The sequence below is a fragment of the Lepidochelys kempii genome, chromosome 21, assembly GCF_965140265.1.
Source record: "Lepidochelys kempii isolate rLepKem1 chromosome 21, rLepKem1.hap2, whole genome shotgun sequence".
In the NCBI taxonomy this organism is placed as follows: Eukaryota; Metazoa; Chordata; order Testudines; family Cheloniidae; genus Lepidochelys; species Lepidochelys kempii.
Window position 1 is genome coordinate 6,052,517 of NC_133276.1, and position 27,024 is coordinate 6,079,540.

A 27,024-nucleotide genomic window follows, 5' to 3' on the forward strand; every position below is an offset into this window, starting at 1 on the left:
CCCTAAAGAGCCTAAGTTTCCTATATCACCACCTGACACACTGCTGCCAGCAAACAGCTGAGTCAGCAGATAACGGCTAACGATTATAGCCCCTCGTAAAGCCCAACGTTAAAAACGGTAGAAAGTTCGGGGCATAAAGACTGGAGGCAAAGCATTTGGAATCAGCATTGACTTACAGCAGCGGGGATTTCGAATAGATCTCGTGTTTTTCCTGGCCTACAATTATATGGGAATTAACTCCCCTCTCCCTCAGTCCCAGCTCTCCCAGACCAACACAGACAAAGGGCTGTGGCTGTCCTCACACACATACAAAGCAGTCGTGGCATCTTAAAACAGCCCTGCTGGCTCAGCTTTCATTTCAGCCATCAGCTCACAACTGCCCTGTTTTAAGTCCTCCACAAACTCACTCCAGCCAACCTCATGGACTTAGTCTCCCCTCCTTCTCTCCCTGCTCAATCAACACTGGCCTCATCCTTGCATCCCTCCCTGCTCCCTTCTCAATGCTGTTGGTGTGAGAGCCTTCTCCTCAGCAGCTCCTGCCTTCGAGAACAGCTTCCCTATCTCTCTGACCCAGAGACTACCCCATTTCAAAACTCAGAAAAAAACAAATGGTCCTTTCTTTGCTTATACCTATTTCAGTCTCTCTTGCTGTTCGTTATAGTGGAGCCTAGAGGACCCAACCAAGCTCAGGAAACCACTGTGCTGGATGTTGCACAGATACATCAGAGAGAGCCCCTGCCACAAAGAGTTTAGGATCCAAACCAACAGAACAAAGAGCGCATGAGAAGGGAATTAGTTGTGTGAATAGATTTTTCTATTTACACCCAGCAGGCCAGCGGCAGAGGCAGGAACAGAACCCAGCCCTCATGACTCCCAGTCCAGTACTCTATCCACTAGGTCATGCTTCCTCAAGGCCCCAGTCTCTATTATTTTGCGATAAACTTTAATGACTAAAGGCCTGCTGGGGAGCAGCAATAAATCAAGCTATAGAACATGCAAACGATCTGTTTCTCCTTTACAAATGCAGTCACATTTTATAATGAACTCTGCACACAGCAACACGAAACACCCTTCGTTCGTTTGTTTTCATGTGGATTAAAACCATGCCTGAAAATTATGGCTTTGATCCCGCACTCTGGCGCATGCAGGCAGACCCCCGTGCCCACGCAGAATCCCACTGAAGCACATGGAGTTTGCCCAAGCAGAATGGGGGCCTGTGCATGTATCACATAAACACGGACACCTTTGCATCCACTGTCAAAGTGCATTATCTCCCTAATGAAAGCTAACAAAATGCTTTCCTGGAACGCTGCAAAGTCAGATTTACTGAGAGTCTGGGACTGTCCAGATCTGCAAACTCAAGAGACAATATTCTGCATGTTGGAGCAGAGGCATTATAAATAGCCCTAGTAATTATTTCTAACAACATTTCTGTAACCATTTTATTCTATCATCACATGTACGTTAACAGACACCACAGACATGACCAAGCAAATGAGTTCCATTCACAAGTTCTTCTCCAAACAAACCAGACCATTCCTGTGTTTCACATTCGGTTTGCATTAAAGAGATACCTTCTCTGTATCAGATACACTGTAGGATCCAGATCAACTGTACCACCAAATACGCTTGGATCACTGATTATCTGGGTAATCAGAGTCAAGGGACAGGGAGCCAAGAGGGCACCAGGGCAGTGTATTAGAAAAGGTTTGGAGAATGAAGCATTCGGGTAGTCGGTGTTCTGCTATCACATACATGGGATCTAGATACACGCACACAGCTCTCGTTAACTCTGGAGGCGGTTAAAAGCTGAGATTGAAGAAAGGAGAGATTCCTGATTGAAAACAAGATTGAAATGCATAGGGCCAAATCATGAAGCTGGTGTAGATCAGTGAAGCTCCAATGGAGACACCAGCTGAGGATCTGGCCCCTATTGTCAAGGAATGCTAACAGTGGGTAGTGAAATTATTCCAAAAAGAGTTATTTTTTACACCATCCATTTCATGTGTGTAGCTTTCTGTGAAGAAATGTTCAAAAGCGCCTTAGTGATTTAGAAGTCAAAGCCCAATTGCCAAGAGTGATTTGGGCACTTAAGAGCTGGAAGTTCCATTAACTTTCAGTAAGATTCAGGCTCCTAAGCGCTCAAGTCCCTTTTGAAAATACAATTTAGGTCTCCAAGTCACTTTTGAACATTTTTCACTAGGTCCCTTTGGGGATGCAAATTTAACAGATTTAAATTAAATTGCCAATAAGCCAGTCAGACCAGCATTCTCTGGAATAATTCAGCATTTCACAGCTAGATCATCTGTCTGCTTGGCATTGACTTCCATGGCTCATCCCAAAACAAAAATCACCCTTTCCCACGTGTAAAGATGAGTTTGGATGCAGCCTATGGAAGTCACATTCAAGGATTTTACACAATGTCTTCCCTATGGAATTACTCAGGGAGAGAGTGGGCGCATGTGTGTATAAGCACAGATCTTTGGAAATGTACCTACAAGACAGCAACAGAAGGTTCTTATTGTTTCCTATTCTTATGGCAATCGGTAATCAGACCACATGCAACTTAGATGGAGAGGAAGGGACAAAACACAACCAGATGGTCAAGTCAGTCTCCAACAGACATTTGACAACAGCTACACTCCAAAGAGAAGCTCTTCGAAGATTTGGTGCTGTTGATTTCTGCATTGTCCATATTCTACCTTTTCCCAGTTGGAAGAGGGAATATTTCCATACTGGAGCAGATCTTTGGTCCATCGAGTGCATTAAACTTCCTGCACAGGGCTCACACTGGAAAGGACCCATGACGATCAAAATTGACAAGGATAAGGAACCCAGGAGATCATGTCATGGAAAATCATCTTTATGCTGGAGTCACAAATTACACAGACTTCTTGTTGTATTTCATGGGTGGGAGAGATGTGAGGTGGCTTAAAGATGCTGATTCAATCTAACCCATTTCATCTAACAGAGCACGGCCTCCTTGATACAGCAATTCAGCTGTAGCAATGAAGTCAGCAATTCGATGGGAACAAGAAAGAAAAGTACAATACTGGAAACAATCCGGTTTCTCAAAGGAAACCCAAATAGGGTAATGTTTGAACAACATTAGGGACACTGCCAGTATTCAAGTGCTTGAGGCTTGCAGCCCAGGTAAGGCTAATGCTGGTGAATTGTGCCAAAGTGCTGGAGCAGAGAGGTAGGACAAGGTGATGTCTTTGAGCTAAAGTTCTCCATTGATCTTGACCCAAAGCGTGAGATATAATTTAAAAACCAAAACACTATTTCATCAGCTCCACATCCATCACATCTCCCTCAAACATCTGGAGCGGACGCAACCCCACTTAACCTGTGGGAACAAAATCAAAAGGTTTATACTAGAGAAGGACACAAAGCAACCTTCCTGGATTCATACACTCCTGAATTCTGGGGTGGAATCTGGATGTGGATCCAAACTTTCACAGCTTGCTCCCACATCTGAAATAAACCGTTCATTTCCATAACACACCTGCTCTTTCTTCTTCATTCACAGCCAGGTCTATGGTGATAATGTAGTTCATGTCTCTAAAAGCAGGCAGGGATGCAAACACTGAGGTACAAAATAGAATGTTTCTCCCTCTAAATTCTAGCCTGAAACATATTGACATTTTGATTCTTTTTATTCAGAAGCATTCATAGTAACTGAGGTGGTGTTGTCTAGGGAACAGGAGGCGAGTCTCCTGGGTTTTATTTCGGTCTCTGCCACTGACTTGCCATGTGACCCTAGGCAAGTCACTTAACCTTTCTCTGCCTCAGTTTCTCTACCTGTAAGCAAAGATAAATTTCATGCTGTTAAATCACTTTGCGATCCTCGGACCCAAGGACCAGGAGAAGTGACAGATGTTGTTCTTAGTAGTAGGAGGCCGATCTTACACTTAGAATGTTTCATCCAGAAATTCTTTACAAATTCATTTGCTAAGTGCACACAGGAAACACTTCATCCATCATTGCAATACAGCTACTTCTGGAGCGGAAAACAGCAACTGTTGAACATTGCAGCACAACAAAGGAGGAATGTCTGAAATGGCAGGGTGAAATGTGGGTAGGCATTCACATAAGCTGAGGTCAGACATAACTTCAAAGGCAAGCAAACTCTTCAGAAGTGCTCGGTCAGGAGGTAAATTTAGTATAGTCCTAATATCACTGTGAGAAAGGGCTCAGTTGGCTGGCATAACTTGGTTGTAGACCTTATATTCCTTTATCTCATTCAGTACCAATGATCAGCACTATTCCCCTGGTCAAATTCATATCCGAACCATCCCATGCTCCTCCCAGGCAGCCGGTTAAGCTCTCTCTAGACATTCGAGGCGGCAAGTAAATGCTCGGCTGAGTATCTTTGCTGCACACAGAGCACTTTCTCTTACCGCTCAATGACGACATTGTTGCTCTGGAGGTCATCAGCTACCAGTTTCATTTGCTCCCGAAGCTCCTTCATTCTGATGAAGACACAAACAAGCCTCTTAACACACATGCTGTTTTGCTAGTGGGAGAGTTTCCTGCAGAAGGGAAGTGGAAGTCCTCTTCTCTTCAGCAAGTCCTCACCCTCGGGTAGGAGAACAGTGTGTGCAAAAGTAAATGGCTTAACGTCATGAAGAACACAAGAAAAACATTCCCCAGCAGGAGGTGTAAGTAAGGCCCTACCAAATTCACGGCCATGAAAAGCACATCATGGACCGTGAAATCTGGTCTTTTGTGTGCTTTTACCTTATACCATAGAGATTTCATAAGGGAGACTAGCGTTTCTCAAACTGGAGTCCAAAAGAAGTTTGTGGGGGGTTGCAAGGTTATTTTAGGAGGTCGCAGTATTGCCACCCTTACTCCTGAGCTGGGCGGCTGGAGAACGGCAGCTGTTGGCCAGGCACCCAGCTCTGAAGGTGGTGCCCTGCCAGCAGCAGTGCAGAAGAAAGGGTGGCAATACCAAACCGTGCCATCCTTACTTCTGTGCTGTGGCTGGCAGCGGCTCTGCCTTCAGAGCTGGGCTCCTGGCCAGCAGTCGCCGCTCTCCAGCCACCCAGCTCTGAAGGCAGAGCCGCCACCAGCAGCAGCAGCAGGGCAGAAGGGTGGCAGTACCACAACCCCCCGCTACAATGACCTTGCAACCCCCCCCCACAACTCCTTTTTGGGTCAGGCCCCTTACAATTTCCAGCACTGTGAAATTTCAGATTTAAATAGCTGAAATCATGAAATTTACGATTTTTGAAGTCTTATGGCCATGAAATTGATCAAAATGTACCTTCGTAGGGCCCTAGGTATAAGGCAGTCCTGCAAGTACCAAGCACAGAGCTCCCCTTCTCAGACACCCCCCAATTCTGATTAGCAAGTAGCTATTTTGGAGTTTCCTGCATTGCTTCTGAGAGCACAACTTGGCCTGCAGTCCCTTCCTCCCTCAACCCCAGTGTACCTGTGGGAGGGCTAGAAAGCTGGTTAACACTATCTGCTGGAGAACAAACGAGGCCTCCCTGCTCCTTCAAGTTCTCAAGCCTGCTCTGTTCTGATACCCACACCTAAAATCACCACCCTAAAATACCCACACCTAAAATCACCAAAACCACTCTTCATATTAAGGTTCCTTTTATGGACAATTCACAAAGGGTTACCAGCAGTCTGAATACATGGTTTCTCAATTGTTGTAGAGTCCAACAGGCTGCTTACAGCCACAGTTTATAACCATCGATAATGTCTTCTCCCAATGGGCGCCAGACCATTTATAAACACACACACACACGTCTAACATGACATTTGTTAACCCCTCAAACCATTTATCAATGGAACCTCAATATAAAAGGGGGACCATGAATTCTCATATGGCTAGTAGTGGTCCCTAGCCCAAACCAACCGTAGCTGGACTCTGGGGAAGTTTATGACTCAGGGCATAAGGGAACTTGTAAAGGTGCACACACCTTAGGCCCTTCCCATTGGTTCTGGATATGTTCCAGCTCCCTTCTCTCCTGTCACCCACCTGGACTCACCTAAGTACCATCTCCTGATGTGCTAGATTCATGTACATTGGTGGGGGTTCAGAAGAGACCCGGGCCAAATTCGGTTTCTCCTGCAGGATTCTCTGAGGTAACTTGTCCAAAGCCTGTGAAAGAGAAGGAAACTTTACAGCCTGCAAATGACATGCTATTTCCTATATTTAGCTCTGGCATCTTCGATGCTTAGAGGTTGTAATAGCAAGGGGGTTTTAAACGCTGAAGTAGAGTGATGTGCAGATAACCAGGGCCATCAATAAACCTCTCCATGGAAAGCAAAATAAAAATAGCAGATGGACCAGGGCACCTGTTCTGTGTCTACATCATAAAGTGCCAGAGAATGCATCCGAAAAACTCTCAGCAGGCAGCTCATCATGTTTTTAACTGTTACTTCAGACTATAATCAACTGGAAGTGGCAGCTATTACTGCTAGGCAGCTATTCACTTCGGGGGGGTGGGGGGGGTGTTCATTGTTTCCTGTCCACTGGATACCCAGGACCTGCCATTACATACCCTGTTCAGTAAAGAGATCAACTCATCATACTCGACCATCAGCTACAAAGACATTTGGCAGCGTGTTAATGGAAGTCTCAATGAGGCAAAAAAACCCCACAAGAGTCATCAGAAGTGTCACCCTCATGAAATTACAGACTGTATGTTGTAGCATGTAGGATACGGGCCCAGTACCGAAAGTCACTGGGATAACAACTTGTTAGCAGAGACTTGATTTGCCTTTTTTTTTTTTTTTTTGGAAGTGTGAGTGTGTTGCAGACGAGTAGTCTGAACACAGGGTTAGGAACCAGGAATGAGTGCATTCTTATCCCACCGCTACCACCAACTCACTATGTGATTTTGCGCAAGTCACTTGGGACCAAATTTTCAAAAGCACTGAAGTGGCACAGGAGCTGAGGTCCCATTGACTTTTGGAAGTGTTACCCACTTCACCTTGCTCTTCTGCAAGTTTCCCCCACCTATAAAATGAAGACTAACACTATTCCCCTACTTATAGGGCAGGGGATTGGGGCGCACTTTGAAAATTACAGGTGCAAGATACTAGCTTGATTTTAAAAAGTCTACACTGTAATATCCATCTTCTGAGCAGAGAGGATTTTAGAATAAACACGGTACGTTATGGAGGCACTGCTGGCATCCCATCATCTCCACACTACAAGCTGCTATAGAGTTGTTGACTTTCTTCAAATGCTCTCTCATCTCCCAGATTTTCCTATTGAGAAAAAAACAAAATAAAAACCAAAAACTCCAGTCAAATATTTGGTAAGAAAGAGAAGGTTGATTCCTCACCCCACCCCCTTCTGAAAACCATATTGGATTTGTGTTAAAATCCTACAGGGAAGCAGATGAATGGCTCTTGGTGTCACACCCATGTTCTAATTACAGTCATGCCTCTATAGTTCTTAGGCAAGGCTGTCCAAAGAGCACTAGCAGTAAACTAAAGGGGAAAACGTACCCTGTGTGGAGGGTGCACACACCCTGCGCCAAATTTCACTCTAAAAGGCTACTTAAATTTGTCATTAACAATGGCTGTTCTCTTCTCTCTGTGCCAGACCCAGGAGAAAGCCTCCCTTTGACTTCAATGGGCTTTAGATCAGGCCCTATGTGCTTAATTCCCCCACAGACAATAATAAAGGAAAATAGGCATTGCCTAAAAGTAACAATTGCACTTCTGTAGCATCCACAAGTCTCCAAGCAATAAACTAAACCTTGCTATGGTGAGGTCAACATTACAGCTGAGGAATTTGAAGCACAGAGAAGCAAAGTGACTTGCCTGAAGTCACACAGGACATCAGTGGCTGAGCTGGGAATAGCACCTTATTTTTAGAGCGTGTCTACACCGCACATGAAACCAGGGCTCTGACTCAGGTTTGGGTCCAAGCCCTGCTGCCGTCCACACACAAATGAGTCTGACTTGGGTCAGCAGGCACTTACGACCTGGGTCCTAGGACCCTGCTAGGGGCGTGGGTCAGAGCCAGAGTCCTGCCATGACTTGGGTTCAAGCCCTGTCATTTTGCAAGGTGGACTCAAGCCAAGCTGCAAACTCAAGTCAGTAGGGCTGCGTAGTGTGCTATGGAGGTGCCAGCAAAGCGGTGAGACCCAGCTCCAGCGACTGCAAACCCAGGTTAACAATGCAGTATAGATGTTCAAGCACAGGCTTGGAAACACCTCGTGCACAAGCCTGGGTCCCACAGACCTGGTTTTCTGAGGCAGTATAGACATACCCGTAGAGTCCTGATTTCTGGGTCCCTATTTTAGGGCCAAATATAGCTTACCTTATTCCTGTATTATTAGTAGCAATTTCATGGGCAGGCGAAGAGGCCCCACCCAGGCAAGGGTCAGAGTTCTGTTGCGCTGGGCACTGTGCAGACAAGTAACTAGCCTAGTCCCTGCCCCAAAGAGCTCAGATCACTCCCAGTCAGTGGGATCACTTGTTTGATCAAGATGAGCAGAACGATTAGCGTCGAGTCATGAGACCCCCTCCAACGGAGCCGTTCACACATCCGGGGTGGACAGATCTCAGTATTTGGTCAGAGCAACAGCTGCCACATGCAGATTACCAACAGCGTTACTGGTGTGCTTCAGACCAAAAATCTGTCTACAATCTTTGGGAGACTCACCCTGTTGCCACCTGTGCTACGTGCCTGAGTGCCAAGGTGCCTCCCAGTAGACCGACGTGACACAGAGGAAACCCTCATCATTATGGAAAGAGGTTGTATGTTTGTTTTGGCTTTATTTTTGTTCCTTGAAAGTGAACAGTGCAATCCCCAGAAAAGTCCCATCACCCCATAAAACCCAACCTACGAAACAAGGACAAATCCAAAAGAAGCCAATTAGAAATGAAGTGAAAGTAAAAAACAACTCTGACCTCAAACTATAGAAATCCACCAGGAGAGAAAAGAAAAACAAGAGGAGTCTTTAAAAAAAAAGAAACAAAAACACACCAACAAAAAATCCGCATCCATGCAAATCCCACTTATATCTAAATGAGACTGATGTGTTGCGGAGGCCTCACACTGTCCCCTCTGCAAAGGGGTGAAAATCATCCTCAGAGGAAAAAACTCCCACTGAAGTCAACGAGAGATTGAACTGCAGAGGGAATGGGGACTGCAGGATTGTATCCATTATTATGTTCAAGAACGCCTTTCCCCACCATTGAAATGCAGCCACTTCGGGGGTACGGGATTGCAGCTAGTCAGAACCGCAACACAGCACAGGATTAGAAAAAGGTAGGGAAGGAGGGCACCTAAAGAGGTTGTCTAGTCCAGTGATTCTCAACCAGGGGTACGTGTACCCCTGGGGGTATACAGAGATCTTCCTGGGGTACATCAACTAATCTAGATATCTGCCTAGTTTACAACAAGATACATAAAAAGCACTAGCCAAGTCAGTACTAACAAATTTCATACAGACAGTGACTTGTTTATACTGCTCTGTATACTATACACTGAAATGTAAGTACAATATTTCTATTCCAATTGATTTATTTTATAATTCTATGGTAAAAATGAGAAAATAAGCCATTTTTCAGTACTAGTGTGCTGTGACACTTTGTATTTTTGTGTCTGATTTTTGTAAGCAAATAATTTTTAAGTGAGGTGAAACTCGGGGGCACGTAAGGCAAACCAGACTCCTGAAAGGGGTACAATAGACTGGAAAGGTTGAGAGTCACTGGTCTAGCCCGTTTCTTTAAGGAGGTCCCTTGTGCATCCTGCCCAACAGTGTGCGGGGGAGAAAGAAAATGGTAGCCAAGGACACCAAGGCAGATGCCTGCTCCTGAAAAAGATGTCCTAGGGCTTTTTGAGATCTACCTACAGGAGGTTTGAGCTTCACTACCAGGCTTTTCCTAAAAGTTCCCCCCCCACAGTAAACCTCACTGAACTCTATTCCACCTCAGAAACAGAGGGGCAAAACCACAAGCAAGTTCGAATGCTGTTAGAGAAAATCATTCCCACCCACACCTAAAGCCTTGGGGAGAAGATGCGCCATTTTAAAAGCAACTTTGCAATAAAAACCCAACCTCGGCAACAGCCACAACTAAGTAACTCCACTTTTTTTTGCTGAATTAAGTCACTGTGCAGCACTCAATCACCACAGGGCAATTTGCTCCTTGCTGTATTCCCCAAACACCATTTAACATAAAATCATTCTTTGTAAGTGGAGCTCTGTCTTAATAGCAGCCTCGTTGTGGTACATGAAACCCTCCCATTAAGCGAACAAAGAAATCAGCCACTTGAAGGGAAGCTGAGGCAGTTTTGAACTGGGAGGGATGGTCGTCTGGATTTTTTTTTTTTAATGCTGCCATGTGTGAGTTCAATATAGAGGTGTAATGGGACAGTCAGGGAAATCACCCCCTTTTCTTTTCTCCCTCAACTCCAACTGGTCAGCACTTACCCAGCCAGGGAATTAAATTTTCTCTTCCTCTTACCCACCTATAGCTTTTTCCTGTGCTCTGGGTTATACTTAGACCCTGGTTGGCCAATTGGACAGAGCACTGGACTGGGATTCTGCAGACCTGGGTTCTGTTTCTGATTCTGCCACTGCCCTGCTGGTTGACCTTGGGCAAGTCACTTAACTCTCCCCAGGCCTCAGTTTCCCCATCTGTAAAATGAGGATAGCGATATTGCCCTCCTTTGTAAATGCGCTTTGAAACCGAATGATGAAAAATGCCATATAAAAGAGCTGGGTATTTATTATTACCCTGTAACGACTTACACACATGCTTAAGGCTTACTGACACCATAAATAGCTCCCCTGATGTTAGCTAGGGCCCTAGACTGTAAGCTCTTTCAGACAGGAAACAGGTTGTTATGCGAATGTACAGCACCTACCACAATGAGGCTCTGATCCCTGACCGGGGCCTCTAGGTGCTACTGCTATACAAATTAGCATGATAATAAACATAGGAAACATATTAGAACTAGGGATGGATCCTCAAACCCCAGGATCCAAACTCCAGAGATAAGCATCGTCAGCCAAACAATCCAAAAGCTGGGGGTCAGAATCTCAATGTAAATCCAGTCTTTCCCAGGGTTCAGGTTCTTTGGATTCAGACCATCGCAGAAATAGATACAGGCTAAAACATGGATCTAGGATTCAAACTTGGGTTTGTCTCTGAATTACATCCATCCACACCATTAGGATCATCACTGGCAGGGCCTCTCCACCATGCTTCTTAATAAGCTCTTCTACAAAGCGATGGCTGAGAAATTCTTGGCACGGGATAGAAACACGAGACAGGCAGTAGCAGCCTTAGAGGGTTTCTTACTAGCTTTGTGGCTTATTATTATTTCGTCCCCAGCCCCAATGGGAGGTACTAGTAAAATATCTTGAGCCAAGCCCGACCATTAGCGTAATTCTTGGAGACCTTTAGCAGCTACAAGAGGTTCTCGGAGGGGTGTTCACAGGAATCAAAGCCCCTGCACCATGATGATCCCAACCCATGACTATTAACACAGAGGCTGCTCCCAAAGAACCAGCTCTGGTTACAAGAAAAGCTAGAACCAGGATATCTGGTGTAACACACAGGACACAAGTGAAGAAGAGGGCACGGCCATTACCTCATTATGCTCCCATGGGTGGCCAGCACAACTTGATATTTCTGTACGCAGTCCTCCTGGAAAACTGACAGGACCTTCTTGGCCAAATGCCCTAAATTCAGCCTGAAAAGATTGGGGGAGAGGAAAAAAAAAGAAAATGAGCATTCTTTGAGTGGGATTCAGTACCATCGCTGAAGTAACATGAGCGCGGAGATGGTCTCCAGAAAGGAAGGGTGGGGGTGGGGGAGGAGGGAACTGCACTTTCTGAAGGGATGGCAAATTCTCCCGTGGCGTGAAAACAAACACGTCCCAGGCAAAATTTCGTAGGAAAACTCTCTTCAGTGGGAGATTTTCCAAAACCATCTAAGGGATTTAGGAGCACAAGTCCTACTGAAAGCGAGTAGGACTTGTGCTCCTAAATCCCATAGTCATTTTTGAAAATCTGCACCTTCAAAGTTTAATGAGAAAGTCCATAGTAACGTTAGAACTGAAAATATATCGGGGGGTATAAACTCTTGTGTCAGGTGAGCATTTAAACAGGTGATTAACGTTGTGCAGGTGTTAAAGTCCCATTGGCTTCAATTGGGTTTGGGGGAGATTTTTAAATGCATAAGGGCCATTTAGGTACCTAATTCCCACCGAAAGTTAAGCATGTGGCCTAACTGCTTTCCTGAACAGGGCTCTTCAGGCATAAACCAGCGACTAATCGCTGGTGGGCAGTAACCTGCGGCCAGTTGTTTTAGCAGCCTCCATGACTGATTTTTCATTTGTATTGTGATCGCGCCTCAAGGCCCCAATCACGGATTGGGCCCTTTTGCATGAGGCGCTGTATACACAGAATGAAAAGGCAGTCTCTGCCCCAAAGATCTTACAGGGTATGTATATTTACATTATGGGGTTTCTTGCACCTTCTTCTAAAGTAGTTTGGCTGGGAGGAAAGGGCTGGGATCGATAAACCGATTGCCATGGAAGTCATTTACAGGCCAGACATTCTTAGCATTAATATGTGAGAACATTTTGAGTCTCCTCAATAGGCAACCAGAAATGCCAGACATTGAACCGCCCTGTTAACTGTGGCCAGGCTTTCAAGCCCCTGGAAGAATGGGTTATTTACTTACTTATCCAGCTTGTGTATTTGTTCCTCATTGTAGGCTAGTCCTAGAAAAGAGAAAGATACTTATTGGTCAAGTGCCAGGAACCTTCCACATTCATACAGACGGTTACATGTACATACACACACTCACAGCTGCTACACTCTAGCAAGAGACCTCTTGAGAAAAAAAGACTACAGCGGAAATTTTCCAACAGCGTTCAAGTCAATGGTAGTTGGGTGCCCAACTCACCAACTTCAGCTACTTACGCGGACTCATCCGGGTCTTCTTGAATTGCTTGTATATGAGCTGCATCCTCTCGAGGCAGCACTCCATCTGCCGGATGCTGTGGAACCAGGACATGAGATGCGTTTTCTTTCCAGCCAAATGTTCAATTAAACCTCGTTTCAGACAAGGAGCTGGGTCTGCAGCTACCCATTTCCTTGTGAGTCGCACAGAGCGCAAAGCAAAGGCTGTGCTCCCTAGTGGACGGAGCACTGGATTGGGATTCAGGATACCTAGGTTCTATTCCCAGCTCTGCCACTGGCCTGCCGCATGAACCTGGGCACATCCCCTTTCTATGCCTCTGTTTCCCCCTCTGTGAAATGGGGATAATTATACTGACCTCCTTCGTAAAGCCCTTTGAGATTGACAAATGAAAAGCTCTACACAAAGCTAGGTATTATTTCTACCCCAGCAGGACTTTGAAATCCAGGTGGCTAAGACCAGCCCTGAGGCATTTACTTGTTTCCTCACGCAACAAACCACCAACTCCCTCCTTGTTAGTACTGCCACTAGACTTTACTTGGCTCCCACCATCGGGGTGTCCAGGCATCTCACTAGACTTAAGCTGAGACAGTCAGGATGTCAAGACGACTACATCAACTCTGAGCCTTGTGTTAAGTCTCCTAGCATTGCATCAGCTGCAGCATGGCTCCCCCAGCAAGAGCCCTTGCGTAGAAAGGGCACAAGTGGGTGCTTTTACTGTCGGCGTTGTTTAGCCCTGCTCTGAGTGGGGTTAGATGACACACCGGTTAAAACACACACCAAGACTCCCACTGTTGCTAACAGAGGAGGGATGCACAAATGGGAAATTGTAACTAAAAGCTCAGTGCAGGAAAGGCTCAAGAGAGCTTAAACCCCATCTCCCTTTGGGGCAGCCAGCCAGGAATTCATCAGCAGCAAGGCCTGGACAAAGAAGGCTGTCCTGCAGCTCTTCCCACAGGGGGCCAGGATCATGTGGATTCATCCTTCAAACACACCTGTTATTGTGACTGGTTGGTTCTGGTAGCGCCTGCAATGTTCTGAGGCATTTTCCAAGCAGAAAAGCAGCGCAGTCCCTGCTCCAAGAGAGATTTCCCAATGGTGCCTATTGCAAGCTTCTTCTCCCGCATCCCCAGCTTGTATTAGCCCAGGGACTGTGGCGGTGGGTAGCAGGACAGAGAGGAACACAGCTCCCCCACCTCTGCCCAAAGCAGATGGGTGCTTTCCCTTCCCTCCCAGGCGTGGGGAGAGCAGCTCCCACTCCTATGAGCTCAGGGGGTGCAGTGAGAACTCCCCTCCTGTTTCAATCTACTTTAACCCCTACGTATTGCACCTCTGAAATATTGTGCTTGTGACTGGAGCAGGCTGCAAGCTCCCTGGTGCAGGGCCTGGGCATTTTTCATGGGTCCACTCCTCGGCCATTCAACTAAAACCAACAGAGTGGTAGGCGTGGCATGGCATGGCATGGGTGGGGAGGCACTTAACCACCCTTGAGCTAATGGGGAAATTGGGAGCCACCTCAAGAAAACCTCAAACTGAACACACAGAAGTGGGTGTATTTAGGAGCTGGTGCCCGAGACCACATCCTGATTGTCAAACCTCCCCAGAGACTTGCTCTGCCAGTCTCCCTTCCACCTATGCTGCCCCTCCCTTCTCCATTTAACCTCATTTTCACCTACTCCTCCGCTCCTTTAGGTTTGGCTTCCTGCCCCTTCCTCCCCCAACACCTCCTTCGTTTTCTACAGCTGTCGATTCATTTGCCTGAGGCAACCTCCCCATCTCCTTCCAAAGGGGAGTCCAGTCCCTCCAAACTTCTCCTTCTCGCCTAAGCTTATTATTGACATTCACCCATAGCGGGCATTGTGACACTTGCCATGATGGACATGATAAAAATAAGCTGCATTCCAAATAGAGCTTAGTTTAAACAGCCATGACCTGGAAACACAGAGGCTTCTGAGTGCAATCTCTTTGGGCTCCTGGGGAAAAGCTCAGGCACAGTTAATACCATAAGACAGGCCCTAGTACTCTAATCCAGGAACCTGGCATCCTCAATGCAAGTGTTAGATAAGGATGATAAAGAGCATCCTTGAGATCAAATGCCACCAGAGACTACAGTATACACATTGTATATAGACATTGCTCCTCTATCCATTTAGACACGTTTCTGCTCGAAGCTGGGACTGAATTGTTCTTGTAGCAGAAAGTGAAACAAGTTCCAAATAAGTAGCCTGAAATGAAATCCAACTCCCTAGAATCACAGCTGGCCAACGCACAAGCACCAAGAACATTATAGGCAGTACAGCCCAGTGGGTAGGGACTGGGCCTGGGCGTCGACAGCCAAAGAATCATAGAACCATGGGTTAAAAAGGACCACAAGAGCCATCTAGTCTAACCCCCTGCCAAGATGCAGGATTTGTTGCTGTGAGAGAGACAGTCCTGGGTTCTAATCCCAGTCCTGCTACTGACTCCATTTTCCCATTTATGAAAATGGGGATAATTATTAGAATGGACTGAAAAATGGGGGGGGGAAATGCTGACATATTTGGTGCCAATTTTCCAAAGTTTTCCCATGATAATAACGATACATTTAGAAAGTACCTTGAACCATATGGATGGAAGGCGCTACAGTATGTGCAAAGTCATATTATCAGTGCTAATAACAGTACTTAAATATAAAGTGCAAAATAAGGTGTCAAATACTGGCAGTGCCCTGGAACGACATATACACATATCTAAAGTGCAGCACTTACATCTGTCATAGAATCGTTATCAATGTCTTGCACTTACAAGCAAAGTAATATTAATACAAAATATGTACTATTAACTGTGTGTACACGAATACTGGTAGTGTACTGTAACTTGTACCTTGAGATAGGCACACACTCTAAGTGGGTGTGTACAGCAACGCACACAGTTGCATATGAAAATACATTAATGGTTTTCAACATTAAACAAAAGCGTAATCCACAAACCTATCTTCATGTGTCTGTTTCCTGTGCTTTACCACCTCAGACAAAAGAGAGTCCAATGTCCCTTTATATTCGGAGATGCTGTGGGAACATCTGGTGAGGTCTTCAGTGACCTACAGTGGGAAAGAAAAGGTCCAGATCAGGGCTCTCCATTAATCAGAGAAGTTCCACATGGGCTTCTCAGCTCCTCCCCACACAACACCCGCAGCTGGAGCTACATACTCACTGTCTGCAGCCTTGTTTTCACCTCAGCCAGATCCTTCGCCTCTGGACTACTGTTGCCCCCAGAAACAGAGTCATACCTGTTGGACACAAATCAAAGCGTATTAAACCAGAGGCTGGATTCAGAGGGGCTTTTCCTGCTCTGGGCTAAGGGGCAGATATCACCTGGGCAAATGAAAACTATCTTCTTAGGCTGGACGTTTCGAAGGCATCTAGGAGATTTACAATCACAGACCCCATTGAAATGAATGGGAATCGCACCTCTAGGCAGCTCTCAGCACTAAAATAACCCAACCCCATATACACCATTTCCCACCACGGAGGTGATAAACCAAAGAGGTAAGAGCTAAAAAACCAAAGATGGGTTTAGATTTCACTGGAGCAGCAGTGAGCGCAGTGGATGGATTTAGTAGGATTGTCTGAGATTTCCTGGTCTCTGATGGAAGTTCCACTAATGGAGCCTCGTACATGGAAATAAAAGGCACATCAACCTAACGAGTGCAGTCAGGCTGGAGGCAGCGTTCAGCAGAAGTACGCTGTAATGGGTCTGAATCCTAGAGGTTAGAGACAGAAGACACACATTCAAGTCCAGCCTCCAGAGCCAATGCAGAATTGTTCCTTATAGTAAATTCTACAGGATTTTGTCCATTCTTGTTCCAAAAGGACAGGGATTCCACTCAATGTCTTGGTCTGACTGACCTCCCCCTGGGATTTAGGATAATGCAGTGTAAGCCATTAGTCACATGGTTTTCATTTTACTGAGCAACAAGGCTCTTATTTTCCATTTGCATTCAGCCAAAGATTCCAGCACTGGTGTCTCCTTGAATTTACACTGTGACTTCATCTCTGTGGCTTATATAGTTTGCTGTACCCTGTAATATTCAGTCTGAAAAACCCCAAAGAGCAGCCAGACCACCAGGGACTAAAATCCAAGTTCTTATGAAACTGGAGACTGATCATCCAAGGGGGGGTGGGAAATGGTAACCATTCAGCTCATACATTCCTGCACATTCCCCTTGTACAAGGATTGCAGGAAAGTAACCCTCACCAGCAACCCAGTTTACTCATGAGTCTCTTTCTCCACTGCCCCAATCATCTGGTGCACAATATCTACAGATAACCAGCAATGGCTCCTGACCAGTGCTTCTTGCACAGAGCATTGCCATGGTCATGTCACTTATCAAAGTAATATCAAGCTCTTGTATAGCATTTTTTTTAATCAGTAGAACTCAAAGTGTTTTACAATGGAGACCAGTGTCATTAGCTACTTTTTACAGATGAGGAAACTGAGGCACACAGAGAGGAAATGACTTGCCCAAGGTCACCAAAGGGCAGGAGGCAGGAATAGAAGCTGGGTCTCCTGAGTCTCAGCCTAGTGCTCTATCCAATAGGCTGCACTGCCAAGCACTGCCTTGAGTGGTGAGCTAGATCCAATTCCTAGTGGACTAGTGTCCACATCACCAAAACTGCCACCACTGGTTGAAGATCTCAGCACAGAGGACGAGGACTGTGAATGGGCCCTGTAAACAGAATGGGGAAGTGGTTCAGACAGTCGGGGTGAAGGTACTCTACATCGGTGGGGGTAGCGGTGGGATACTGCACTGCTTACTTTCTATGCTGTACCAGCTCTGTGGATAATAAAGGACCTCGTCCTCCTTGGCTGTCAGGGGAGTTCTCTTCCTGGTGTTCCACTCTGGATCCCTTGTTTGCACCTTAGGATCTACATGCTCTGCCCTGGTTTTTGGTTCTTTGTCTCCTGCAGTCAGTTAAGTTCTGGGTTCTGTGGCTGCACATGTGGCCTTTGTTGTGACCCTGGGGAGTTCTGCTCCCCATCCCAGGATTTAGGCAGCACCAGATTCACCACAGAGATGTTAACGGAGCTCTCCATATTTTTCTGTCACACACAAGAGCAGCAGATGCCTCAGTACAGTAGGTGGGAAACCTACATCATCCCAAGTCCAGAGAAGAGAACACGGCCTTTGGATTTATAGTAACCAAGAGTCCTTACCTGATGCTTCAGTCCTGTGTGTGTGTGGTGGGGGGGGGGCACCAAAGAGGCCTCAGGTGGATTTTTCCAAAGCCCCAGTGTGACAGAGGAGCACAGATCCCAGTGGCTTGCAGCTAGACTTGCACTCCCGAGACACACAGGAGTTTTGGTAACTTTCCCTCTCAATCCCTAACGTTCTGAGAGCTGCAATAACTTCTGCTCAAGCTGGAGTGACAAGGGCCTGGGCCTGTGAAGAGCAGAGGTGAGCGTGTTCAGCCCACGTGCGGGACAGACACAGCTCAGCGCCATGACCACACGTGCACAGCTGCAGAGCATCCTGCACTGGTGCCTGCATTACCCCTCGCTGCAGAAGTGACGGCAACGAGCGACACTTACAACACGAAGGCTTTCAGCTCCGTATGCTGCAAGCAGCTCAGCATTGAAACGGCCGCTTCCCTTCTCTCCAGAACACGGGAGCACTTGGCTTTCAGGCTCTCACTGCAAAGAGACGGGTTTGTCTGGAATCGTGCAACACCCCTCACCCTCTACGCAGAGCGAGGGGTACAGGGCACTTGAACTTCCTCCCAACCACATCTGCCTCTCCCTCTCCCGGCCCCCGCCCCTCAAGCCCCAGCCTCGTGCTTCGGGGGTTCCTTTGGGTGCTTGTAACCATGAACGGTAGAATATACACCGCTCTGAGCACCTGATATCGGGGGCCCTAGAATACAAGGGTTCTTGCTCCGATGAGCTTACGGTCTAAACAGGCAAGACCCTGTACTATGTGCATTAACACCGCTGTATTGACCACCCTGGCCTGAACTGCACCGACCCATCAGTGTCAGAACATGACTAGTGCACAGACACAATGGGGACACGGATTCCACCTGGAACACATGCTCTGAACGAAGCCCTCAGGTGTCTCTAATTCATGCACACCCTTCTGCAGTTGAGCAGCAGAGAGAATATCCCCCGTTTTATTTTGTACGTCTAACATTACATATGCACGCACACACACACACACACACGCACACACACACACTAGTATTGATCCAAACCACTGCAGCATACACAGTGACACTGCAAGATTTGGAGCACCGCTGTCGAATACTATTGGGGGACTGTCTGAGTAAGCCATCTGGTTCTCAAACACAAGGTATTTCTATCAGCTACACAGTGAGAAAAGGAATCAAACAGTTCCCACTGTTCTTTACACAGCACCAGCAAGGCACACTGGCCGGCATGTACTTACATGACCCAGTAAAGACCTCTCAGAATAAATTCTTGACATTTCAGAAGTGACCGAGAGATCTTCAGTGTCTGGTGAACGGCACTCAGGACACCCTAGAAGGGAAAAGGGCACTGCCACTGACCGCTCCTTCACTTGAGCACGATTTCCAAAGCCTATTTCAATCTTGAGCTGAAATCCCCAACGTACCTTTGCCATGCTGCAGTCAGCTAGGACATCAACCTTTGGGACAAACTTTGGAAACTCAAGTGATGCTGAAAACAAAGAGACATCATTCACAGCCCTTTGAGGGTATACTTCCCATATCGCCCACTGGACAGAGGGACCTCCGTGCTTCATGTTTGCTTAACAGGGAATGTCTCATGGAGTTGTACTTCTGTGGATCAGCACTGACATCTAGTGCCCACCTATGTGAACCACAGGTATTACACAGATACAGGGGGAGGGAGGGGGACAGTTTCACATGGGAGATTTGGACTTAGAAGTCTCATTTCTACTTTAAAAAATGACTTAGGCTTCTAAGTCACATAGGAGGAAATGTTTAAAATTTTACCCCACAACTTTGAAGTTGTACCATCAGCTCCTGTGCACAAAACCCAAGCAGGAATTTAACTGGCTGCCACTCTCATCTCAACCAATGTTTTATTATACAGACATCGACACAGAAAGCATCCTTCCCTGAAGGCGGTATGGGCACTTCTCTGTCTAATCTAATGGGAAGGGTAATGTTCTCCTCTCCAGCTCACATTGTGGGTCTCTGCAACACATTTTGCTCTGGAGTTCTGCACATGGAATAAAGAGAATATAAAGCAGAGAACTGCAGTGTGGATCCTAATACACAAAAGTACTTAGCAGGTAGCACTTTTGATCTCTCAAGTGAATTACAAATATTAACTAATTAATCCTCTTCATATCTTTAAGACAAGGCTAAACAATTTACATTTTGCAAATGGAGAATGAGAGGCAGAGAATTTTCACTCAAGCCCATAGAGGGAATCTGTGTCCGATCTGGGATGAGAAGCTAGAAATTCCTTGCTCCTAGTCCTGCACCCAGATCACTCGCCCTCATCTCTGGGTTCAGCAAGACAGAGCAGAGCTCAGACTTTATTGACTGACAGTAACACCTAGATGTCTCAGCCAGGTCCTGGCCCCACTGTGCTAGGCACTCTACATAGAAATCGCCCGAGATGGTTCCCACCCTAATGAGTAATCTAAACAGACAAGACAGACAAAGGGTGGGAAAGGAGTATTATTATTACTCTCATTTACAGACTGAGGATAGAGGCACAGAGAGGTTAAATGACTTCCCCATGGGCACACAGGAAATCTGTGTCAGAGATGAAAACTGAACCCAACCCAAACACATCCAATGCCTTAACCACAAAACCATCCCTTCCTCTCTGTTGAACTTTGTCCTAATAAGTTACAGTTCTGCAGTGAGACTCCAGATGAAGTGACCAAGAGCCCTGTATCAGGAGGACATTGCAAGCGTGACCATGTGTGTGCATACACAGATGGCGGAAACTAAACTCACTAGAAGAGCTCAAATGGCTGGACGGGAAGCAGAAGGCTCCATTTTACGAGATGACTGTACTCACGATCTCTGAATCTCACTCCCACTGGTTCCTCCGGTTCACTGCTCAGCAAGGTCAGAGGGCTATTTTCTGTGGTTCTGGAGAAATTGTGAGCTTGCAGGGTGGGTTCCAATTGATACAGGTGACCTTCAAAAAAATATTCTTGATGGGGAGGGGCTATATTTGTCTGTGTGAAGACAGCTTCTAAAAATATGGTGGTACTGAAACAAAAACCAAAAAGGGAATGGAAGGGAAATAAAACATGAGGCTGTCAGCAACCAAGATGATTTCACACAATAGGCTGTAGTTGGGCTATTATTCTGCCCCCACCATCCCCTCCAAAATCCTACTCTTGGGTTTATCATTCACCAAAGGAAGCTCAGTTGAGATCCAGCAAAGCTTTCTGGCAGCCTGCCGCATCAGACTTGTTCACACTGATACGTATTGTGGATTGCCATTGCGCTAGCATTCTGCCACCTGAAAGCATTAGCAGTCTGACCCAACTTCCAGTGAAGTCAGGGTGAGACTTGCCTGTGACATCAATGGGTTTCAGAGTATGCCCGATATGAGCGAAAACACACTCAAGAATCACTTCCCCTCCAATGAAATGCAGCCTCCTGTGGAGTGGAGGGCAACAGAGCAGGCATACAGGGGACAGGAATAAGCAACCCCTTCCAGCTGATCCATCTCCCTGGGAAAGCGCAGCTCAGCATTAAACTGAACCTTCTGCTTTCCCCACTGGGTTTTCAGCCTGGATTCTTCTCCCAGATTTGCCAGGGGCTAAGCTGTGCTTACGTGTTGTAGGCATGGATGTAGACCCGGTGCATGGTAGCTTGCTGCAAGGAGAAGACATGGACCACTATCCTGTGCAGGATGTCACTGGTTTCAGCAAAGAACTGATCAAAGCCCCAGCATTTCTCCTGATCAACTTCCAGAATGTTAGCCAGGATGGGGATGAGCTGGCTCTTCAGCCCCCTGAAGCAAAGGAAAGGAAATAAAGATGTTATTCTCTTGCGCACGCACACAAATATGAACAGAAGACAGTGTGTTCCAATGGATAGGATGCTGGCCTGGGACTCAGGAGACCTGGGTTCTATTCCCAGCTTTGTCACTGACCTCTGTGTGACCTCGGGCAAGTCACTTCACCTTTCTATGCCTCTGTAAAGCGGAGAGAATACTAGACCTTCTTTTGTCAAGCGCCTTGAAATCTACAGATGAAAAGCATGCTCTCCAGGTAAAGAACCCATGCGTGATATTATCCTGATCCAACTCCCTTTGTAATCTTTCCAATCAATTACAAAAGGAAGGGGACTGGCAATTATAAGGACGACACATCATCAAATTGTATGCCACACACTCCCCATTTCACGGCATGGCCGAATAGCTTCTGACGAGCTCTCAGGAACGCATGCCTATGCTTTGTCATCATTAAGGATTCGTTCAGCTTTCCTTGACACAGGCCCATACAATGTTCATCCAGCATCCATGGGCTTGTCACATGCATTTCTCCAGACGCTCCATTACAATTTAGCCCTCGCAAATGAATCAAACTCAGGACCCAGCGAGTTTGTTTTCCCCATATTTATTTCCCTGGGGATGTAACAGACAATAAATAGACGGGTTCACAGGCTGTCAGACAGGAAGAGATAGACTGACTATAAACCTCTTTCCTTGAACCCTCATCTTGATAGGATGGAAAGATTTGGAGGGGGGGGGAAGAGTGAGTGGAGGGTTTAAGAAATGAATGTATTTTCTTTTAAGGTGAATTTAGAGCTGGTGAGAGGTGCTGGACTGACAGCCCTAGAGACTGAAATCCCCTCTTTAGCCTACATAAAGAAACTCACTCACTCTACCAAACAAGTAGAATTGGAATTAGGAGTTTGGCTCATTTTCCCTCCTGTCATGAACGATGCCCGGCGCCATGCATAGGCAAGGCACTGGGAAGAGGAAGCAGAGGGGAAGTGTGGAAGTTACTATCCCCTCAAAGCATGTTAAGAGAAAGGACACTGGGACAGAGGCTATGAAGTACTAGAAAGACTGTTCCAAAATGGAGCACCAGTGATGTGTGTTTTTCCCAATGCCCTCCCATAATGCACTTCCTCCTAGACACTGACAAACATGAATGAATCCAAACTCCTTTGTGTAGTTGGTGAATACAATTATTTACATTTTGCAGATGGGAAAACAGAGGCCCGGAGAGGGAAAATGACAAAACCCCCAAGTTAACCACATTTTTTGTGCCCAATACAGCACTGAGAGTCAGCGCCAGGAACTGAACCCAAGCATTCTGGCCCAGAGCCTCATTCTCTAATTATGAGCCTGTGCTAACACAAATGGACCGATTAGTGTATATTCTGCAATACACAACTGAGAGACATGGGAAGAGAGGGAGTAGACAGAAGTTGGGGAGCTCATTGACAAAGAAATATCCTCCCTGGTTGGGGTTTTAAGATTAACCATTTAGCTCTTGGAGAAAGAGGAGAGACAATGGAACTTGCAGGATCACCTCGAAAGTCAGAACCCATTGCAGAAATTATTGAACTCAACCCCCACACAGTAGTGCAGCTGCTACAGATTAACATGCCTGTGAGAAGTCTTCACATTATTTATTAAGGTAATAATATGCTTTATTGGATATGCGGTCACACTGGTTCTGGGCTCGATCCTTGTGATAAGTCATTAGGGTTGCTAGGTTCAATAAGGACTCATGGCACGATTACACCCTAAATTCTGATTTTAAGTACCAAAACTATCTTCTGCTGCGAAAGGGTTAATACAGACACTGTCAATAGTGGGAAATTTTGGAATTAACCAAAACAACGTGAGTCACTTCAACTGGGAGGGAACATGTGACAAAATGGGCAAAATCTCTTTCTCTGGATGTACAGCACGGGACAAACACGAACTGTTTTGAGGCATTTTATATACACTTAAGCCCTTGACACCACTCCAGCCTTAACATAAATGAGAATCAGGCCCCAGGCACATATGAATGAGCACATCACAGACCACAGGGGTATAGTTACAGACAACTATAAGGAAGGGCACAGAGAGCAGTGTGCTCCACACATTTTCTTTGAGGCTGCAATCACAGCTTGTTGAGAGCCTTGTACTGCTCTGAAAGCCTTAATCACACTCAAGGTTCTTTATTTCAACACCAGCCGCATGCCCAGCGCTGTGTGGGACACGGGGCATTGGGGAGGATCGCGGGCAGCTGGGATTGAAGTCACGCACCTTTTGATCAAAAAGCAAGAGCCTGCTAAAAGCCCCAGCTCTCAAAGGATGTAGCCAACTCCACCATCTCTGCAGTCCAGGCACTGGAGGGGGGGAGCACAGCGAGGCGGCGTAGGCATGCATGACACGCACAACACCGCAGTCCCTGCCCCCGAGAGCTTATAATCAGAGACAGAGAAAACGGGATGCCCGGAGAAGCCCAGCCGACGGAACGACCAGGCTTTTACAGCCGAGATTTTCAGTGCCCAAATCCCATTGAACACTGTGTTTACCTTTCCTTAAGCACCATTGAGAAATATCATTTATATAGAGGAATTAATATCATTCCAGACTCACCTGGTCCGGGTACGATGGGAGGGACGTTTGCAACAGCATAACTACATCCCTGGAGTATGCTGAGGGCAGAGCAGAGTCCCTGTGCTCTTTTCCAACCCGAAGCAGCACTTCTGTCTGTGCCACTCACTGACTGGTTGGAGGCCCTATGATCAAAGCAGGAGCAGGGAGAGCTCCCTGGAAGCAACCCCACCCCCTCCAGTACTCACACAGACAGCTGGCAGGTGATGGGCAGCTCGTAGCTCCACTCAATGGGCCCGTTCTCCTGCCTCTGGACGCCTGCGATAGCTCCAGCAGGTTTCTCCGTCGTTATTTTATACCTGTTGAAAGAAAAGTCGTTCCGCTGGGTGGAAACTGGACAACTGGCCTCCCCTGGGCACATTCCAACCACTGGGCTTGCAAACCTCTTGGCAAGTGCGTAGGGAGGACAGGCACAGAGAGGGGAGAAAATCAGTCTCCACCTTCCCATATCATAGGGGAGGAGTTTCAATGGACAGAACCAAAATGTACCAACAACGAGAGGTGCCTAAACCGTGCATGGAAAGCCAGGCAAACGGGAAGAAGCAAGCAGAGACTGTGTGTGCTAGCTAAGCCAATGGGAAACTGCACATGCAGCTACATAACCCACACATGCTTCGACTAGTTTGCACCTGCCTCTTTCATGGGTGCAATTTAGGCATCTGCTTTTTGAAGCTGCGATCCAGAACCATCAACCACCAAACCCCTCTCCCCCCGCCCCCCCCAAACCTAGAAGTACAAAGGTATGAAAAGAAAAATCCAAAACCTGTTTCCATCATCCCTCGGGGGAAAAGCTGCATCGCTTTCAGAAGACATGGGGGGGGGGAGAAGAGGGCGGACACTTCAAGCAACAGCATGGAAGTCAAGTCAGAAGCTGCCCCATCTTTCAGCCGTTAAACCACAAAGCCACAGAAACACCGTTATCAGGGCAAACGTACCATAGAAAGGGGCACTGATTGCCAGCTGCAGCTCTGCTGTCTTCCTGCCTGGATGCGCACCCTGAGCAGAACCCAGTTAATCCCCCATGTACTTGAGTTAGGGACAGCATGGCCGGCTTGGTCTCCAAGTGGGCTTTGCTGCCCGACACTGTAGTGCTAACCACAGGGGCAGTCAATAGCAGGGGCTGTATTGGTGACTTGCCAAGATGGGGCAGCCCCACAGAACGTGCAGTCCCTACTATATCGTTCGTATTCTGTCTTGTCCCAAGAGGCCTTTCCTCCCAGCAGCATGGAGCAGGGCATGCTGGGAACTGCAGATGAAGCCAGCCGCAGGCTACACTTCCAGCAGATCTAAGGTATACGTGAGAATCTGGGTGATTAAATCATCAGCTAGCTAAGGTGCATAAACACAAACAGACCCATTGAATTCCACATTAATAAAAATCAGCACAATGAGGAGTCTGTGGCTGAAATGGGTCTTCAGCAGACATCTGAGACTAAGAGCTTCATATCGGGACAGAGGCAGGACTCAAGAAAAGGATGCAACACAAGGAGTAGAAGGCACTGGCAGATCTGGAGTGGGGCACAGCACGGCATAGCAAGAGGTATTGCAGGTCAGGATTGGGGTGAATTGCTCACTCTCCATGTAGCTCACCTCATCCACTCTTCCTTACAGCTTCTCACTTTAGGACACAATTCAATTCACCAAACTCAGCCAAAAAAGACAACACAAAGCCCATGTAAACACCGGACTCCTGTCGGTGGCACTACCTACATGATTTCTTTATTCCTGCGAGGTCCGCCGAAGGGGATAAATGGGAGACTGCCTGTAGCAGCATGGTAAAAGGTTACCCCAATGCTCCACAGGTCTACAGTCACCCCGTAAGCCTTTTGCTGGGGTTTTCTCAGAACCGCTCGCTCGTACATGTCCGGGTGCTAATAGGATGAAGAGGAAGAAACGCATTGTGAATGAATTTGCTTTACTTATAGCAGATCCGTCATGGAAGCCAAGATTTCCCCAGTGACTAGTGATTTAGGGTTCTTCCATTTTTGGGTGCCCAAAATGAAACACTTCAGAGGGCTTGGTTTTCTGAAAACGTAGGCACTGAAAATCAGATCCCTGTAAGCTGGGCTCCCCAAAATTGAGGCATTCCAAATCTCCAGTCACTTTCAAAAACCTTGGCCATAGAAAGCGAAGTTCAAGCAAATGAGTCTCGATGAATGAAACGCTTGGAGACAGAGAGGATGTCCACCATTCTAAGTGGCCAGAGCAACGGACTGAGACTAGAGACCTAGGATCTCGTCCCAAGCTCTGTCACTGACCTGCTGGATGATCCTGGGCAAGTCACTTCCCCCACCCCCCCTTGACTCAGTTTCCCCATTGGTAAAATGGGGATAACGATAGTGAGCTCCTATGTACAACACTTTGAGATCTACCTATGCAGAGTGCTATAGCAGAGCTAAGTATTGTTGTTATACACTAAGCATAGCAACAGCCCAAGCTCCTACCATTCCACGTATGCTGAGAAAAGTAACCCTTCCTTCCTGAACTCTTGCTCGTTAAGAAACTGGCATTTTGCTTTAC

At 46.7% G+C, this 27,024-nt stretch overlaps 1 protein-coding gene across 3 annotated transcripts in view; it reads right to left on the bottom strand.

The window, feature by feature from the left end:
* Nucleotides 1-2,847: 2,847 nt before the first annotated feature.
* IKBKE (inhibitor of nuclear factor kappa B kinase subunit epsilon) overlaps nt 2,848-27,024 on the bottom strand; it is a 31,412-nt gene continuing 7,235 nt past the window's right edge. The window contains exons 6-21 of one of the 3 annotated variants that reach the window (XM_073319755.1): nt 26,215-26,375; nt 24,693-24,803; nt 21,712-21,891; nt 20,941-21,137; nt 19,532-19,596; nt 19,346-19,437; nt 18,493-18,594; nt 16,114-16,189; nt 15,891-16,000; nt 12,924-13,000; nt 12,682-12,721; nt 11,585-11,686; nt 7,140-7,236; nt 6,009-6,121; nt 4,404-4,475; nt 2,848-3,349 (exon numbers count right to left, since the gene is read on the bottom strand). In XM_073319755.1, the coding sequence (XP_073175856.1) occupies nt 3,316-3,349; nt 4,404-4,475; nt 6,009-6,121; nt 7,140-7,236; nt 11,585-11,686; nt 12,682-12,721; nt 12,924-13,000; nt 15,891-16,000; nt 16,114-16,189; nt 18,493-18,594; nt 19,346-19,437; nt 19,532-19,596; nt 20,941-21,137; nt 21,712-21,891; nt 24,693-24,803; nt 26,215-26,375 (1,629 nt within the window). In that variant the 3' untranslated portion in view covers nt 2,848-3,315. The other 2 variants (XM_073319756.1, XM_073319754.1) reach the window with 2 other exon arrangements.